Source organism: Petromyzon marinus, chromosome 42 (assembly GCF_048934315.1).
Source record: "Petromyzon marinus isolate PM22_M1 ecotype Great Lakes invasive population chromosome 42, UKy_Petmar_22M1.pri1.0, whole genome shotgun sequence".
Lineage (NCBI taxonomy): Eukaryota > Metazoa > Chordata > Hyperoartia > Petromyzontiformes > Petromyzontidae > Petromyzon > Petromyzon marinus.
This window is the reverse complement of record NC_133708.1, coordinates 8114211-8133340: the sequence shown is the minus strand read 5'-3', so window position 1 is coordinate 8133340 and position 19130 is coordinate 8114211. Positions and strand designations below refer to the sequence as shown.

Genomic DNA, 19130 nt, shown 5'->3' with positions numbered 1-19130 from the left:
GTGTGTGAAATACGCACGTATGCATGTTGGACTTCTTTGGCATCGTGCTAATCGGAGGTGCGGGGATAGGACGACTAACTAAACACAAAAAGCAAATAACCGGAGTTAAAGTAGTGACGGGACAACTCGCTAAGTAACATTCGTGACGCTATAAATGTATTGCTTAAGATCAGCAGTAGGGGGGTGGAACTTGGACAATTATAAAATCAACACTTTATATGTGAATGCCGACTGGCACTATTGAGTTACAGAAGGTTTATGGGGAGAGATTATTGTCTGTATGTGTCTTGTGTACGCATTTACCATTCTGTGAGCCTTTGCTCTTAACGTCTCCGTGTGTGTGTGTATATTTCCAGATTTAATTCAAGAATTCATCAATGAAGAAGACACTCTGAATGTTTTAACAAAAAATTCCTCAAAGGTAAATTACAGCCACGGACAAAGGAAGGTTTTTTTCCTCTCCCAAAACGCATTTTTAATAATAATACAAAATATCTGTTGGGAAATGAGGCTGGGTAATATTATGTATCGATTCATTGATTAATATTAATTGTTGAGCTCAAGGTACATTCACCGAATGGAGCGTGTAGGAAATCATGTCTTTATTATTGACGTTCCGCTGTATGTCACTGGATCACACGAACCCCGCTGCAAGCCACTAGAGATGCCCCATTCACACCAAAGTGGGGAAAAAAGAACCTCACAATTGATTCTGGAATCCAATCATGAGCCAGCCTGAATCTTGATATTTCATTGAATCAACGGAGGCAGTGAATTATTACAACCCTAGCCTTAACGTAGGAAAAAAAAAAACAGATTGTTAAGATATTTACAGGAGTTACCGAGCATGTATTATTCAAAGCAATAGTTCTTGTTAATTGGGATTGTGGCCACAGTTTGGCTTTCAACCCCAGCAATTGAAGTCTGATGCTCGATCATTGTGGCTGAAACAGGATTACCCGTGCGCCTCGTTTGATGCAAACTCAGCATAGGATGCACTTCAGTCCAACAGACATGAGTCCATAATTGACCTTCTGTCTGGTAATTGATAAAAATGACAAAAAAAGCCATTAGAGTATTCTAACAGAACATTTCATCACGTGCTGCTGCTTATTTATTCGCGGTTGTGACGTACGGATCTCTGACGCGTTTTCGGGGTTGCTGTTTTCAGCACGATATCTGACGTTTCACTCTGACGTGTTCTGGGAGCCTCTTCGGGAACTGTTCCTGAAGGAGCTCCCGGCATATACATCTTGATATTGGATTCAGTTTCCAAAGAAGTTCCCAGGATGAGGAAGCCAAACGTCGGGCATCGTGCCGAGCAGCTCGTGGTGGAACCCGAAAACACATCGGGAGAGCCGTGCACTTACATACCCCATGTTACATCCGATTGTCCAGTGTCCAAGATGCTATCCCCAGTACTTTCACAACATGGCAATATTGCCCTCTACTGCATGGACGTGAGCAATGTACAAGTACACGCTCCAATAGGAGACTCCTGTAATTCGGATGAGCGCTGAACACTCTTTGAGATTTCGATTTAAAGCTTTCGTGACTGCAATGATTCATCTTCTTTGGTTCTTTCGGTAAAGTCACGTAGAATGAGAATAAAATAATAAATTGATAAAATAAAATAACAATAATATTCTCACGACGTTTCGGCCACAACACAAGCGGCCTTCATCAGGTGAAGGGAGCGAGACTGTCTGGTAGGACAGCGCTGTCGACAGCGCTGTCGACAGCGCTGTCCTACCAGACAGTCTCGCTCCCTTCACCTGATGAAGGCCGCTTGTGTTGTGGCCGAAACGTCGTGAGAATATTATTGTTATTTTATTTTATCAATTTATTATTTTATTCTCATTCTACGTGACTTTACCGAAAGAACCAAAGAAGATGACTCTTTGAGATGTCTGTTCAATAATATTGCACACACGTGCGTTTCGAACCTCCGATTTACACGGTTGGAACGAAGTTCAACATACGTTGATACATAGCCCTTGAGTATCATCGGCAGAGTCTGGCTTGTTAAACAAATGCTGCTCGATCACCACCCCCAGTAAAGATGGAACGATAGACCAAGCAGATGCCCTACGTTGGTTCAACGTTGCATGTTTATTGGACATATGGCATTGGCTATGGCATTCCATGTACAATATGGGACGCAGTTCAATACCAAAAGCAAAATCACCAGCTTTACAAAAAAAAGTAGCAAAACCATTCTGGTCATGCAGCACCATTTGTTTCATACGTCCGGATTTGCTGATGAGACGCAGATGTTCAAAACCGGTCTATAGTTTTCCTGCTCAAACAAATACTGCTTGATAATAGTGGCCTAAAAAAGTTAACAGGGCTCGTGGACTATAAACAGATTTTTGCAAAGAGAGAGGGAGAACCGAGCTCTGTTCATAAATGTGATTGTATTTACCTTATGGTTGTGGTTTGCACCCACCAACAGCATACTGATATCTCCGTTTCTGCGTATTTCACACGACACGCAAAAAACCCGAACCTGGGTCGCTGTGTGCGGTATGTACGCATCGCTACTGGGAAGACAAAGGCGGCTGGGCGTGGGGTGTTGATCACACACCCCCTCGTGCGCCGTGCCGGCCTTCATAGTTGCTGCTCGCTCACAGCGCTTGCCCCAAACAGTCTGTTAGCGTTATACGGGGATTTTTTTTTTATTAATCTTTGCGTGCGGGGTGTTGCCCCCCTTTTCACCAACAGCTGGCTGTGTACGAGATGGGCTTCCTCATCTGCTTGGCCATCGGGCTGCTGTACTTCCTCCTCTTGCCCTTCGTGGCTTTTTTCTTCTGCTGCTGCCGCTGCTGCTGCGGGAAGTGTGGCGGCCGCATGTACCAGAGCGACGCCGATGCGCGCAGCAGCTGCCGTCGTATCTCCTACTCGGTCACGCTCCTCCTCTGCTGCCTCGTCACCGCGTGAGCAAATGGGATTTGAAACGTCGACGCTTGCCCCACCGCGTGTGCTGTCTTGGTGTGGTCTGGGATTGTTGTTGTTGTTTTTTTTTTTCGCCTTGCCGCCTTTCCCAGGGCTGCCACTGACACGAAATGTTAACTACCTTGCCTAGGTTCGTGGGTTTCAATCCCGACTCCGACGCCCTGTATATTTGGAGTTTGCATGTGATCTCTTTCTCCACGGAGTGGCGTGGATTTTTCCCTGGGGTTTTTCCTTCCACATTTAGAATCGACATGCGTGTAGAGTGTTTGGTTGCTGTAAGCACAGCACGTGGCACGCCACTTCGTTGAGCTATCATTTGTGGCCAGGTCTCTTCTGAAAAAGAGCTGTATAGCTCAGTGGGCCTTGCTTGATAAAAATAAATAAAAAATTGCATTTGGTGTTGAAAAATCATCAGGAATTGATGTACTTATGCAAGTTGTACTTGCATACTTTATTTTTATTGAGTCACTTGCTTAGCTTTCCTATACTTTGCACTCTCGTCGTTTTTTTATTGTTTGCTGTTGTAATTCTCTTACCTTTTGCCCCACACTGGACATCTGTGAAAAAGAGCTTCATAGCTCATCGGATTCTCCCAGTCTAAATATTCTCATTCCGATCGCTGTTTCACGGATCCTGCTACCTGCCTGCTTGTCTGCCTGCCCACCAGCGTCAATGTGGTCAGCATCCAATGATAACGATGATAGTACGATTTCACGTTTTAACTTACGTAATCTAATTTACACTTAACTGGCTTTACTACCCAGACTCGGATTCTTGTCTTGGATTAACACACGGCCTACGCGGAGGGTGGGGGGGGCGTGACGTCTGCAGGCACACTGTGTGACGCTGCCGCATGCGGGTGACATCACAGATGTGACGTCACCGCTCACTTGCCGTGCAAAATATTACACGCATTATTGCGCCCTCCTCCCCCCAAAATACAAAAGTCAATTGTTATACTTCCTGCATTGTGTACAGTCTGGAAGCTACCCACATGCCACATTTCAAGTTTGTTGCATGTTGGGAAGTATGCTAAACATTTCGAACAGACACACATTCACAAATTTCCCTTTTATATGTATAGATTAGACCGCCTTCACTCGAGGCGTTTTTAGAACGCCTTCACTCGAGGCATTTGACATAGCTTACAAAACAATCGATGACAAAATCGAATGATGGAACCGGTGACTGATGGAACCGGGAACCTCATAGGTTACAAGTCCCGTGGAATCACCAACACAGCAGAGTAGCATCGTCTTAATGATGCGAACGCGCTGTTAATGTTGTCTCTTTGCAATGTTGTGATGTTGTTCCTAGCGGGGGTCTCGCGTGCATGTTCCAAGCCAACATATACACGCACTACGAAAGTGGGAAAAGCTTTGCTGGCAGTGAAGTCAGGACACTTGTGAAGAATAACCTGGCTGACATAAACACCTTCGCGGATAACACAGTGAAGGTACGCTTTGTGCGGATGATTGTGTCGAATGATGAAATCAACAAGTGCTAGGCAGCAGTCAGCTTTAGTGCACGGATCATTATTTCTCAGCCAGATTCAGGTCTCTCAAAACTGTGCAGTGCAATATTGTACATTACGGATGATGCGATTGTCGCAAATCTTTATATCTTGCGATATATATCGTAGTATCGTCAAATCGCGGCAACCAAATATTTGACAGGGAAGACCAACAGCGGCATGGCTTTTGAGGCATTGTAAAAGTTGGCAGCAGCATTTAAAAGATGGGGGCGACATTTCAAAGTCGTGTGGCCAAGGGATTAGGATTTTAACTCCAGGCCCAGAGTGGCCATAGGGGCAGCAGTCCATGGGGCAAATGCCCCGTGGGACAGGTCCAGTCAGACAGCCGGTGAGGGGCCGGTCTCTGTGGTGAAATTGCAAATGTGATCAGAGTAACAAAAAAAAAAGTTTTTTAAGTTAAAATATTGTATTACCTCTAATGTGTCCGCTTCATTGATTATTTACTCTCTCGGTTGGCATTAAATCGCCGTATTCGGGCAGCCACAAAGTTTATTCCTCACCGGCCACATTTGTTTATTATTTGGACCCAGCACCGAGTGGGCCAATTGGATTGGCACGGCAATTCGTGCCCTGCTGTGCGTTTAACGAAACGCCTGGGCCCATTGCTAGTCCCAGTGCGTCACTGGCTCCCTCCATCCGCGACACTCTGCAAATGTGGGACCAAGGCGTGCCCTCTCTTTTACAATTGACGACATGCTTCCCGAGTAGTTTCCTACCATAAATTGGGTTCATTGCTTGCACAGTCTGAATGCAAATACTTTGGTTCGCTGCCTTCATCACACCTCGGCTGCCTTCATCTCGCCTCCGCCTTGTTTTACCGACGTGCGTTAATGTTTTCCCGTCGTGAATTTTTTTTACAGGCTTGTGGTATTTTGCATTTCTCTTCATGTTTTGCCTCATGGGTTTATATATTTTTTGGCTGTTGTTCCTGCTCCTGTTTTCTGTGTGCCTTCGTAGCAACCGGTTTCTGTTAAAAGTATAGATTTGTAGTGGAAATTGACTCTCAACTGAAAGACAATCATACACTGAGATGATACTGGGACCTACGGGTAATTTAAACCCAGGGCTTCATTCCAACATCTGAATATCCCCTGCTTAGCCATATAATAATTATTGCATACTCCCTTGCACTCACATAATCATCATCAATGATCTCTTCACTGCTGTATGAAGTTATTTCCTAGCTGTTGCCATCTCTCACAGGTCTTGCGATGCATCGATCCATTCAGATATTGCACACGAACCACAATGCACTTCTTCGGGAAATGCTGAGGGTGTTGTTTTTTCTGCACATGCACAAATGGCCGTGCGTCTTTTGCACATTTTTGCATCTTGTTTGAAACTTACTGCACGCGCGAGCTGATTTAATCCCTCCACGCCTCTGGCGGATGTTCCCTTGGGCGAGTTTGCCTCCTTTGGCTGCCACTCTATCACCAGTCTCGGCCGCTGCCACTTCCTCCCTCTTGGCCATGCGTCCTGCCCAAGCCCCACTTGCCTTCGTTCGTCTGGATTCGGTTTTAACTTGCTCTTCCATTTCATTCTGCGCAGCAATTGGACGAAGTTGTTGCCCAGTATGGGCCGGTCAAAGACATCGCGACCAACAAAGTACAGAGTAAGTGATGCTTGTTGTCCTTCTCTGGCACCTCCGATTAGCGCAGTTGGCTATGTATGGTGCAAAAGAAGTACAACATACATATACATATACACGTCGTGCGTATGTATATGTATGGTGCATACACACGTCGTGTGGAATGTGTCCCTCTCGCGTGCTTAGTGCTGACATAAATGGTTGTGGATGTTCATACATGTTCAAAGTTTTTTTTTATTATGTAAACCTGCTCCTGAAATTAGTTTTTTCTTGAAGTTGTATGCAAATCAGTCAATTAGGCCTCTTCTTGTATGTATGTTGAACTCCTTTTGCACCGTACGTAGCCAACCGTGCTGAGCGGAGGTGCTAATCTCGAGTCCCTTAGCTTGGGGGCCGTGGTCCACGGCTCAACGTCCCTCGAGTCTGGCTTCCCTTCAGCTTCCTCAGCAGTCTCGTTCAGGTTACAGAGTCACCGCACGCCAGGTGGCTCAGTGGCAGAGCAAGCCTCTCGCAATCGGAAGGTTTACGAGTGTCATTCCTGATTGGGGTGATCGACTTAGCCCATCGCCCCTCCCGGGTTGGTTAATACGAGCAGCGCTTTGTGGAGAAGACAACAGCGGTCGCCTCCCGCTGGTTGAATATTCGCTCATCGCCATAGCAACATGGAATTCCCACCACCGGCTCAGAGTTGTGAACAGGAGATGACCACCGTCTCGATGCTTATTTGAGCAGGCAGTAACTCTGACCTTGACCTTGACTTACCATCAGATGTAGCTTAACAACATTTCCCATGATACAAAAAAAAACTATATTAACGGGGCACAATTAGGTGACGCTATTTTGTATTAACGATTTGTTTAATTAGATGACAACATTTGCTCGCTTATTTTTCTACCTACGTTTGAGCCTCCCAACAAACGTCGTGGCGGTCACGTGACCCAGCGGGGGCGCGCTTTTGCCGCCTGTTGCCGAGGCTCGCGGTTCAAATCCGGCAGGCCGGCCCGGTTAACACTGCGGGTGAAATCAACCATAAAATACTACGCGCCGTCTGCTTCCCAGTGGGCGTTCAAATTTCCACAATTGAAAGCGGGTAGGCCATTGTGTGCCGGCGTCATGGTCTAACCTTGTAAGAAAAACTAATCACATTCACCCCCAAAATTACATCAATTTGAATAACACGTGACAATCATGACATCCCACTGGCCAGGCTAATTCCCGACGGGAGTGCAGCTGCTGAGATCGCCTTGTGCCCACAGGTACAGCTACCACGGGGGGGGGGGGGGTGGGGGGGGTGCCCTTTTTGAAATGTGTTAAGATGGGATGTGATATGAGTTGTTTGTTGCGTGTGAAGTGTTCTGACACGTTCCGGTGCAAAGGGTGCTCTGTTAAAAAACACAAAAAAATCGGTTTCATCGTGCATCTGCAGCTAATCCCAACGTACACATCTTTCCCACGTCAGATATTGGCAGTATTGTCGGAGGAAACATTCAGAAAAACTTTTTTAGAGTAGTCGCCGGCCCACAAAGTGCCGTGCTCGACTTCGTTGATGGTAAGACGCAATGCTCAGCTACACAATTCATGTATTATTATGTGTCCATTGTGGTGTGGAATTAGTTGATAGTAATACACAATGCTCAGATACACAATTAATGTATTATTATGTATCCATTGTGGTGTGGAATTATTTGATGGTAAGACGCAATGCTCAGATACACAATTCATGCATTATTATGTGTCCATTGTGGTGTGGAATTAGTTGATAGTAATACACAATGCTCAGCTACACAATTCATGCATTATTATGTATCCATTGTGGTGTGGAATTAGTTGATGGTAAGACGCAATGCTCAGATACACAATTAATGTATTATTATGTATCCATTGTGGTGTGGAATTAGTTGATGGTAAGACGCAATGCTCAGTTACACAATTCATGTATTATTATGTATCCATTGTGGTGTGGAATTAGTTGATGGTAATACACAATGCTCAGCTACACGAGATGCATGTATGGCGATAGATATATGAACGTACTGTTAATATTAATGGGGACCACCGTGGTGGAATAATTTGCACACTGGACCTGGAATCCAAAGGTCGCCGGTTCGATCCCCTCCCCCCCGTACGGCAGTTGAATCATCGCAGAAAGTTCCTTAATCCGCCCCTACCTCTGTCCACCCAGCAGAGTAAAATGGGTTCACCGCAGTTAGGGGCCGTCCATAAATGACGTCACGCACCTAGTAGAGGGGGGGGGGGGTCAGACATTTGTGACGATGTGTGACGATGGGGGGGGGGGGGGGGGTTTGAGTGTTGAGTGCGCAACTTTAAATACAGACAACACGTTCTACTTAATTAAATAGACTTTTTAATAAATGTTTTCTCCTACAACATCAGAGTGCAGCGGCACATTAAATTCGCACTACAGTGACAATAGTTTAAAGCGATTAGAAGCATGTGTTTTTTTTTGGGGGGGGGCAGAGCTTTGTGACGTCATATTTGAGAGGGGGGGGGTCTGACTTTTTGTGACGCCGTGTAACGACCGGGGGAGGGGGGGGGGGTAAAAAAAATCATCCAAAATCGCGTGACGTCATTTATGGACGGCCCTTTAGTCGATCGGCAGGCATGCATTGCATTTGGCGAGGCAGAGTGTGGGTATCCCAATCTCTTACGAGGTTTCTGGACAGCGTGCGACAGTAGGACATACCGACCCTTCCACCAGCAGTGGCGTAAGCACTTGCAGGGTTGCACCTTTATATCACCTTTTGTTGCATGCTGAACATGCAAATCAGAATGATTCAGCAGAGACATAAATGCGCGTTGTCTTTGTAGAATAGAGTACACCTGCAGGAGAAGGCTCAGCCTAAGGTGATAAATTACTTTCAACCTCATGCTAAACGCTTTAAAAACGTCGATGCCAGCATCAGTTAAACGATCTCACGAATCGACATTGGCGTGGGGAGGCCTTCATCCAACAGTGGATTGACAGAAACGGCTGTAAGGGTGACGCTCAGTCACTGCAGGTGGCAGCAGAGAAGGGGGAAATGAACAATGAACGGCGCTGACTCACTTCGTAATCTATGCAAATTTCAGATACATTTAGTGCCGAGGTCAAAGTTGGTGGTGAGAAAACGGCCACTTTTTGTCAGTTGATTATTAACAATTGTGCTGACAATTCAAGCCCCCACTGAAATGTGTTGTATTCTAACATTGCCGTTGGTTGTGTTAACTGAACATTGGTCATTATTTGTTTGCTTCTTACTTTAGTTATTAACAGGACCAAAGAAAATCTGAACACCGTGAATGCGTCAACGTCCACGCTAAATCATTGGGCTATCAATATAAACACAACGTTAGATGAGATTAGAAACAACTTGACAATACATTTAAATGCATGTAATTCCACTGCATGTGAATGGCTCTTGGATGAGTCAAAAAATATTTCTCTTGCTGCCGACTTCACCCCGGTAAGAGATTTTAACAATAGTGTTTTTGTTATGAGATGCAATTACTCTGTGAATAAAAAAACTGTGTTTGATCGAGTGATTTTGTTTAATCCTTCAATTTTGCAGCACTCGAAATAAAGCCAGTAAACTACTGTGTTAAAGTGAGGGACATGAATACATTACAAGCACAACTTACTCCCCCAGTGATTCAGTAAATTGTCATTCATCATGGTTATTATTATTATACTTATTCAGACGGGAAAATCGCACTATTTTCCAGGAGGGCTGTGCCATAATTAATCCCAATTGAATAATGTGCGAGTATCATACAATTTTTTTTTTTACATTTGGCAAATTTTATTTGGGGTCAAAATCCAATTCAAGACACAAATCGTTTACCTATTGGTGAAAAAAAGGAATAGACTTTATTTACCATTTCTGTCAATACTACAAGTTGTTAAGATGTTCAAACAGACCCATTTTGCGAGGAAAATAGACACTTATTGCAAGGTAATAATTTTTAAACTGACAAAAATGGTCCCGCGAAACAACACACATCTAATTTGTGTTTCCCATTTTTTACAATTTCTAACCAGGGTTGAAAGCATTCACGCCGCATTCGCTCTGTCCGTCCGTCTGTGTGGGGTCATGGCAGCGCTCTTGAAGATGACCCAATATAAATAAAATTAGTATAAAGTTGTGGTACTATAATGGACTTACCCTGTAGACAACTGTCCAAAATTCATCAACGGATTGCCCAAAACTTGATATATCGTGAATCTCTGCATCTTTCCAAACATACTAATTTAACCGTCCTATTTATCATGAGATTTTCTAATGATGTCAACATGTGTTTTTATGGCATTTGATCATGCCCTATTAATGTGTTTTGAATGCGTTGCGTTTAATTTGTCCAAATTTTTTATTAGGTTTGCAGCCAATATTATATATCTTTGTGTTTTTTGCAGTTGTCTGGCATTCTTGAACAACTCATTATAGCTCTACGATCGATATCTGAAGGTGATCTAAAAGATCAGCTTGTAAAGGTAAGAACAGCGGTTAAATTCGAATAAGTTCAGGAGCCTGATTTACATGTCGAGATCTGCTCGTCTTGAGAGCTCTTCGGGAGAGAGTTGGTAGAGTTTTGCTATTCCTTTGTTGAAGGAGCACAGATCACAGTGGTTTACTATATGGTCCATGGGTTGGATTGTATGACCACACTCGATCTACTGTGGCTTGTCTCTTTAATTTTACATTCATGAAGGAGATCGGCGTCCTGATGTCAAAGCCAGGAGGTGCGATGTTTGGGTCTTGAATGAGGTGTTCTGGATGTCCACATTTTGAATAACCACATTCTAGTAATAACGTTCACTGAATTTCCAGAAAATTATTGCCGAGTCTTACGACTTTCTAGTCTGGAGGGTCCTGGTAGAATGGAACGTTTGTCCAATTCCATGAATAAACATTTGGCTTCACGTGGGAAGAAACCGGAGAACCCGGAGTGAACTCAGTGTGCTTGGGACAGGATTCCACTTAAGTCTTTATGGAATCACAGATGGATTCAATTCACCTGCTGTACTGTCCTCGCTTTTGCCACCTCGCAGTCCAGTAGGATTTGATTGATTCAAAAGTCCACGTGATTTAACAATAAGGTCCCATGTTGAAAGCTCCCATTTTGATTAATCATAATTACCACTTCTATAGCACCTTTTTTATAAAATCTCCAATAATTTTAAATCAATGACAATGGGCGGGGGTTGAAGGGGGGATAAGAAGTGGCTGAGGTACAAAGGCTTTGCCTGTCAAGGTGCTAAATCACAGGTGTGTGTGCGTGTGTGCGTCTGTTATTGGCTGATGGCTGATCGTTTGAGCACAGGACCCACCCGCTACTGATACTACGAAGGCCGGCGTAATGACCACGAAATCATTCCTAGCAAGTTGTAAAAAGTAAAACATGTTACTCTTTGGTTCTATTGGGTAAAGTCACGTAGGTGAAATTAAAATAAATAAATAAATGTTATTATTTTTTTATTTTATTTTCACCTACGTGACTTTACACAATAGAACCAGAGAGTATGGATCCTAGCAGTCACGAAAGCTTTAAATCTAGAAGTAAAACATGTTCTTCAACGTATTATCAGAGCTGCTTTAAACGAGCGCTGTGCGAATCTGTAGAAAGCAATCACTGCGGTTTGCAACAGGCAGGGTGCTTACTTGCCCTATCCGTTCACACGTTTTTTGTCGTTAACATACTTTGTGATAAGTAAAAAAACAGTAAGTCAAAGATGATTTCTTACTCAAATGAGCATTGAGGCAGTGGTCACCTCCAGTTTAACAGCCCTGAGCCAGCGGTGGAAATTCCACATTCGGTGCTCAGTGTGTCGGCCAGGTGGCTCAGCAGAAGAAAAATGCTCGCAATTCGAAAGGTTGCGATTTTAAAAAAATCCTCGTTGGAGGTTCACTCCTGGTTCTTTGCGATTGTTGCGGTGATTGTAGCAGGCGTGCGGATGACCAGGTTCGTTGCACGGGAGGCGGTGAGATGAAGTGAAAAGCGTGTTTTTTATTCTTGAGGCAGCGGATCACAGGTTGCTGTACTGTTGTCGCTTGCCCTAGGGTAACGAAACCATCAAGAACATCACGCAGATCGTCGATGCAGCAGCTAGCGGCATCCAAAGAGGTAACAGGAGCGACACGTAAATGCTGTGGTTTGCAAGTAGTTTTAGACCTCCAAGGGTGAGCATGGTGAACCATACCGCACAATTCTGGTTAGTATCGGTTGGTGAAGTGGGCTGGGGTGAGGAGGGGATGGGGGGGGGATTCGGGGGGGGGGGCAGAACCAGTTCAATAGGTTCGATCCCGACCCTGACGCCTGCTGTATATTTGAAGTTTTTCTCCGGGCCCTCCGGTTTTTCCCTCCACATTTAGAAACATGCGTTGAGTATTTGGCTGCTATACATTTCCACGCGATGAGCCCCTTCGTTGAGCTATCATTTGTGGCCAGGTCGCTTCTGAAATAAAAGCTATACAGCTCAGTGAGCCTTACCTGGAAAAAAAACAAAAACTCTATTGATGTTAGCTGTGGTCGAGAAATCAATCACATTTAAGTGGCCAGTGCGCTAACCACTGCCACTGCTTGTGCTAAAATCACGTCTAGTGGTTTGATTGGCGCTGTAGAGTGCATGTTACGGTGGCCGTAGATTTTCATTGCACGCGACTTTCACACTTGGACCTGAAAACGATGTGAAAGCCAGAGGAGACAAAGGCCTCCTTTTGCAAGCGAGACTATTAATGCAAAGGAACTAGAGGTGGCTGGGTGGCTCAGAGATGTCAGAGCGCCGAGCCGACCCCACAGGGCATGGCGAGTTGATGGTCTCGGCGGTTGGCCACCAATGTTTTCATTTTTTGAAAATTCCAAAATATGATTTGAATGCCATGCAATCAATAGCTTTACGGCTGGTAAGTAGCAAAGCACAGTGCCCCTGGTGAGTGTGAATCAGAGGTGATTGAACAGGCTTCAGAATGTACTTCGGTGACATCGCACACCAGAGACCATTCCTTCTTCTGCGTATGGATAATGTTTAGGTCGAGCAACAACTGTAGTTTTACACTCAGGTGCCTGAGCCGGGTAACTGTGTCGTGAGTGCCGGAGTGGTGCACTGCCATGAGAGAGTTCCAAGTGGCATGACGCCAACAGCGCATTTGAAATGAAATTGGGAAGAAAAAGAACACACGATAAGGAAATACAAACACGTGAATATGTAAATTGTTCTTCATTTTCCCTGTCATGTGACCATGGTCCATCCGATATTTTCGATGAATCCAGGGACCCTTGAGCTGCGTGGGGCCCTATGCGTATGTTTAGTTTGCTCTTGGCTAGAGCTGCCAGATTCAGAATATTTGGTTCTTTTCAGAATATGGATTTATACTGCCGGAGGAATCCAATGAGCTATGAAGCTCTTTTTTTTCAAAGACATCCAGTAGGGGGGCAGGTCAGAACGTTACAAAGACAAACAACACAAAAACACCACCATACGAGACCCCGTAAAACGGCCTAAAAATACATAAACATGCAACAATTTATTTAACGTTGAACAATACACTGCAATAACAATACACTGCAATAACAATATACTGTAATAACAATACACTGCAATAACAATACACTGTAAAAACATAACACTGCAAAAAACAATACACTGTTATAGCAATACACTGCAATAGCAATACACTGCAATAATACACTGTAATAACAATACACTGTAATAACAATACACTGTAATAACAATACACTATAATAACAATTCACTGTAATATTAACACGCTGTAATAACAACACTGTTATAACAATACACTGCAATAACAATGCACTGTAATAGCGATACACTTTAATAACAACACACTGTAATAACAATACACTGCAGTAACAATACACTGTAACAACAATACACTGTAATAACAATACACTGTAATAACAATACACTGTAATAACAACACACTGTTATAATAATACACTGTTATAACAATACACTGTAAAACAATACACTGCAATAACACACACTGTAATAACAATACACTGCTATAACAATACACTGCAATAACAATACACTGTAAAACAATATACTGTAATAACAATACACTGTAATAACAATATACTGTAATAACAATACACTGCTATAACAATACACTGTAATAACAATACACTGTAATAACAATACACTGCTATAACAATACACTGTAATAACAATACACTGTAATAACAATATACTGTAATAACAATACACTGCTATAACAATACACTGTAATAACAATACACTGTAATAACAATACACTGCAATAACAACACACTGCAATAACAAATACACTGTAATAACAATACACTGTAATAACAATACACTGCAATAACAACACACTGCAATAACAAATACACTGTAATAACAATACACTGTAATAACAATACACTGCAATAGCAATACACTGTAATAACAATACACTGTAATAACAATACACTGCAATAACAATACACTGTAATAACAACACAGATGAGGCATGAGGGAAGTGTTGATCTTCTTATTCTGGTGCAAGGTTTAAAATGGAATGTGAACCTCATTTCATAATAATATTCTTTAAGGCCAATAAAAAAACCTGTTTACTTCCTCTCGCAGGGGTCTTGAACACGCTGACAAGTGTTGGGAATGAAATCCAAAACTTTTCGAGCCAATTTGATTTATCCAAATACCTGGACCAAATCAACACGGCAACTGAGGACTTTTCCAACTCGCTGACTAAAGTCCAGGATGAGGCCATCTACTTTGACAAACTACGGTGAGTGGTTTCCGTCACTTCCTCGGTAAAGTGTGCATCAGTGTCGAGGTTGAACTGGCGTTCGGGCCAACATGTGACTTCTTATTGCCTGCATCTTTTCACGCAATGCAGCAAACCCTTAAAATTCGCGTTTTTTTTAATATCGCGATTTTGCGTATTTAGTGACGCGTCTATCGTAAATGCTACGTATTTGGAACTAGCGTGCGTGCGTGCGTGTGCGACTACCCCTGTCAAAGAAGCGTTGAGGCATTGGTAGCGGCATGGATTGTGAGGGAGCGAAAGTTGTTCAATTTACCCACCCACTGTTCCTCTCCATTGGCCTCTGTCTGCTACACTCTTTCCTTTACAATGCTTTGGAATTGCGTTGATTTATTCATGCATTCATTGATATTTGCACTTTTGAATATGTTTATTGTTCATCATTGTTAAAGGTAAGTTAAATAATACGATTATCTATGGATGTATGTTGAACTTCTTTCGCACCATACACAGCCAACCGTGCTAATCGGATATGGGGGGGGGGGGGGAAGGACAACAAACTAAACACAAAAATCAGTTCTAAAGAAATTAGTTTCCAATCTCTAGGTGATTTAAAAGTGCATAGCTCCGGTGGATTCCGAATAAAAACAAAACTATACAATATATGTAAGAATTAATATATACATAACGTTGATATATTTATGTTTAAACGGAATGTGTTCACGTGCTCTAACCCTATTTTCCTCATAAGCTTCGAGTGATAATATCCGCGGATTTAATATGCACGCCGTTCTCCATGAACGAGTCCCTCGCACGTATAAAGTTTGCCGTGTAAAGAAAAAAAGATCACACAAATCTTGTCCCGGTGTAACTTCTCCTCAAAATGAATACGAGGAATTATATTTGAAACGTTTTTTTCATTTCACATCGTCTCAGTCGCCGAGTTCATTTCTTTTATATGGCCGATAAAAGTTGAAATGTGCGATAACCTTTTCGGTTGAGTGGCCTTTCACGTAATTCAATTTTATTAGCCACATAAGGAAATTAACAGTGTAGCCCTCAAGTGTTCTCCAAGTTTTCTTTTAAGTTACGGGCAAGGTTGTGCTGTCCAGGTTGACTCGGTGGTCAGAGCACTCAGCTGCCACTCCGGAGATCCTGGGTTTGAATCCAGGTTTTTTCAGGCTGAGACCGGGTGACGGTCTCAGCCTAGACAACAATGACTGCACACACAAAAAAAACCCCATCACGTTAAATACACTCCTCGACTTAACTTTTTTCTAAATTCCAATTTTGATAGTTAAAATTATTACTTTGAGAGGAGCACAACGAACGCTACTCTAATGGCGGTGAGCAGGGGCGGAGCCAGGATTTTGACTTCAAAATTCTGAGATATCCAGTGTATGTTGTCCGATGGGCGCCACAATGTATAAGAAGGCCATGGCGGACGTGCGGAGTTTATTAATAGGTCGGAGCCGCTGATGTGGCTAATAAGTTCGATAAGTTCGAAAGGCTGCCGCTCAAGCAGCCTGCAGGGCAGCACAAGGTGGCAGCCTGCAGGGCAGCACACAAGGTGGCAGCCTGCAGGGCAGCACACAAGGTGGAGCCTGCAGGGCAGCACGAGGTGGCAGCCTGGAGGGCAGCACAAGGTGGCAGCACAAGGTGGCAGCCTGCAGGGCAGCACAAGGTGACAGCCTGCAGAGCCGTACACGAGGTGGCAGCCTGCAGGGCAGCACAAGGTGACAGCCTGCAGGGCAGTACACAAGGTGGCAGCACAAGGTGGCAGCCAGCAGGGCAGCACTAGGTGGCAGCTTACAGCCTTTTGCAGCAGCCGGATATCCGGTTATCCCAATTACCGACTTTCCCAAAATTTCAGGGGGGTCAGAGCCCCCCCCCCCAGCCCCCCCCCCCCCCGTGGCTCCGCCCCTGGCGGTGAGTGAACGGTTCCAGTGCTACCCGTCTTACAGCGCGCGGTCTTTTGTCGTTGTCGCTCTGGAGAACGGGAGATCGGTGATCGATGTTCCGTCGCCGAGTCGATGGCCTTCGTCGTGATTTCTCGCTTAACGGAGTGGGGGCCGCGTTGACCGCTGCTGCCATCTTCCACTCCGCTGCTCCTGACGCGGCTCTCTCGACATTGGCCGCCTGAACGCGAAGTTGTCGTTGTTGCTCTGCGTCTGCATCAGCAGTCGTATGACAAGAAGAACGAGGAGGCGCGCGAGCCTGCGCCTTGCTTGCTGCCGTAACCTCGTCTGCCGCGGCTCTTCCCTCGCCAGATTCCTCGCCGTACTCGGTGTGATGCTGCTGCTGTCCCTCATCCTGCTGTGCTTCACGATTGGCCTCTGCCTCGGCACCTGCGGCTACAGCAAGAGGAAGTCTCCCGCCAATCGAAGCTGCTGCTCCAACTGTGGTGGAATCTTCCTCATGGCGTGAGTCCCTGTGCGCGTTCTGGGTTAAACCTTGCGGTCTTGTTTGGCAATCCGATTGATGGCTTCCTGAGATGCTAAGTGGAGAAATGAAGTGGCTCCCACAGCAAATATCAGTGGGCAGGTTTTAATGTTTTCCATTGACAGGGCACTCGTTTAATTTCTGCAGCAACTTAAAGCTTCTTAGGTCAAGTCTCAACTCAACCATTCGCCTACTGCAGTCTAGCCAACGGAAGCCCCAGCCCGAGTGGCAGCAATCCCTGCATGGCACGTAGACTTGCATAGATATCCAAAAACTCACAATGAGATCTATAGACTCGTGCATGAGCCACAAAAATTCCTGCATCACTTTGCGGAGCACGTCTCTCTTAACAGCATACTTCAGTGCTAGAAGGTGACATGATCGTCACGGTGAATGCGCCTGCGAGTACTTGGGCCTGATCGCCGATCCTCTGCGACAGTGCAGCTAACGAGCTATGCCCCGGTCCCCAATTATACTCCCCCCTCCCACCCCCCCCACCCCCCCCCCCCCCCCGTGCTTACTCGTGGAGCAGGCTCTCGCCACCAACATTAAGATTAGTTTTTATTTTACATTTTCAATTCAAGAACCCAGAGCACGTGACACTCACAGAGGAGAGATACAAATGTCGAGCCTGGAACGATAAACCCTCAAATGGGGGTGCCGTCCCGAGGCACCTGGGCTCGCTGCCCTCCCGCTGGCAGTGCAAAGGTCGGGAGCAGCGGATTGACGAGGAAAGGGGGGGGGGGGGAGAAGAGGGAAGAGGGGGAGCCAATATTTCTGATTATTGATGGATTTTTTGTGGTCGGATCATCGCGAGTAAAATGTTACGTCGTAAACCCTTCCTCTAGCTGACACAGCCAATTAGTAAGATTGTCCTGTGATGATCAAACACGACCAACTTATTGCTATATTCTTGGTTCTTTCGGTAAAATCACGTAGAAGGGAAATAATAAAAGAATGCAAATAAAACAATAAAATTATCACGACGTTTCGATTGCAACACAAGCAATCATCATCAGGTGTGAAAACCACAGCAAGAACATTTTTTGTTTTCACACCTGATGATGATTGCTTGTGTTGCAATCGAAACGTCGTGATAATTAATATTTTTATTATTTTATTATTTCCCTTCTACGTGACTTTACCGAAAGAACCAAGAATATGAATCCCTGCAGTCACGAAAGCTTTAAATCGAAATTCAACTTATTGCTGTTTCAATAAATTGGCCCTGTTTGTTCACGCGACAGTTTCATGGATTGGCTGTGTTGGGTGGAGGAGGGCTTAGGACATGCTTGTTACTTACGAGGTCCGATCCAAATATCAATTAAACCTTTTTTTTCACACGTTGCATCGACTGCAACTACCTGAATACTTTAATGATATATTGTGTGTGCTGCATCTTCTGCCTTCAGTGGTGTTGGCTTCGTATTTATATTCTCCTGGATATTTATGTTCATCGTGGCCATACTCTTCTTTGCCGGTGGGAATATCCACGCGATGGTGTGCAAACCGCTAGCGGACCAGTCCCTGTTTCACGTAAGTCAGCGGCGGCGCTTGCGTGTGTCTGTGTATGTGCTTCTAATCGACGATGTCTTTGTTGCTTCTAAGGTGAGCGGCAGTGTCGCGGTTTAGCGCGCTGCGCTACAAACCCCTCACGGCCAACATCGGTGACGAATATCTGAACCTCAAATGAGTACCTGGTGCGGTGTGTAGTAAACATCACCACTAGGGAGACAAAGGCGGCCGGGCGTTGTGCTGGCCACCCACCCCCCTCGCGTGCCTTCACTGGTGTTTGCTAACAGCTCTTGCTCCTAACGTCTGTTAAGGCTATACGGGTGATCTTTGTCTGAATAAAAATCAGAAGCCT

General features: G+C 44.7%; 1 protein-coding gene across 1 annotated transcript in view; it reads left to right on the top strand.

Annotated features, from left to right (window-relative positions):
* The window catches only part of LOC116951192 (prominin-1-A-like), a 41078-nt gene that overhangs the window by 6672 nt on the left and 15276 nt on the right, over positions 1 to 19130 (top strand). Inside the window, exons 2-12 of the mRNA XM_032969671.2 lie at positions 357 to 421; positions 2725 to 2936; positions 4273 to 4411; positions 6038 to 6101; positions 7537 to 7626; positions 9342 to 9541; positions 10489 to 10566; positions 12134 to 12197; positions 14683 to 14842; positions 17092 to 17244; positions 18676 to 18799. Of these exons, the coding sequence (XP_032825562.2) occupies positions 357 to 421; positions 2725 to 2936; positions 4273 to 4411; positions 6038 to 6101; positions 7537 to 7626; positions 9342 to 9541; positions 10489 to 10566; positions 12134 to 12197; positions 14683 to 14842; positions 17092 to 17244; positions 18676 to 18799 (1349 nt within the window). The remainder of the gene's footprint in view (positions 1 to 356; positions 422 to 2724; positions 2937 to 4272; positions 4412 to 6037; positions 6102 to 7536; positions 7627 to 9341; positions 9542 to 10488; positions 10567 to 12133; positions 12198 to 14682; positions 14843 to 17091; positions 17245 to 18675; positions 18800 to 19130) is intronic.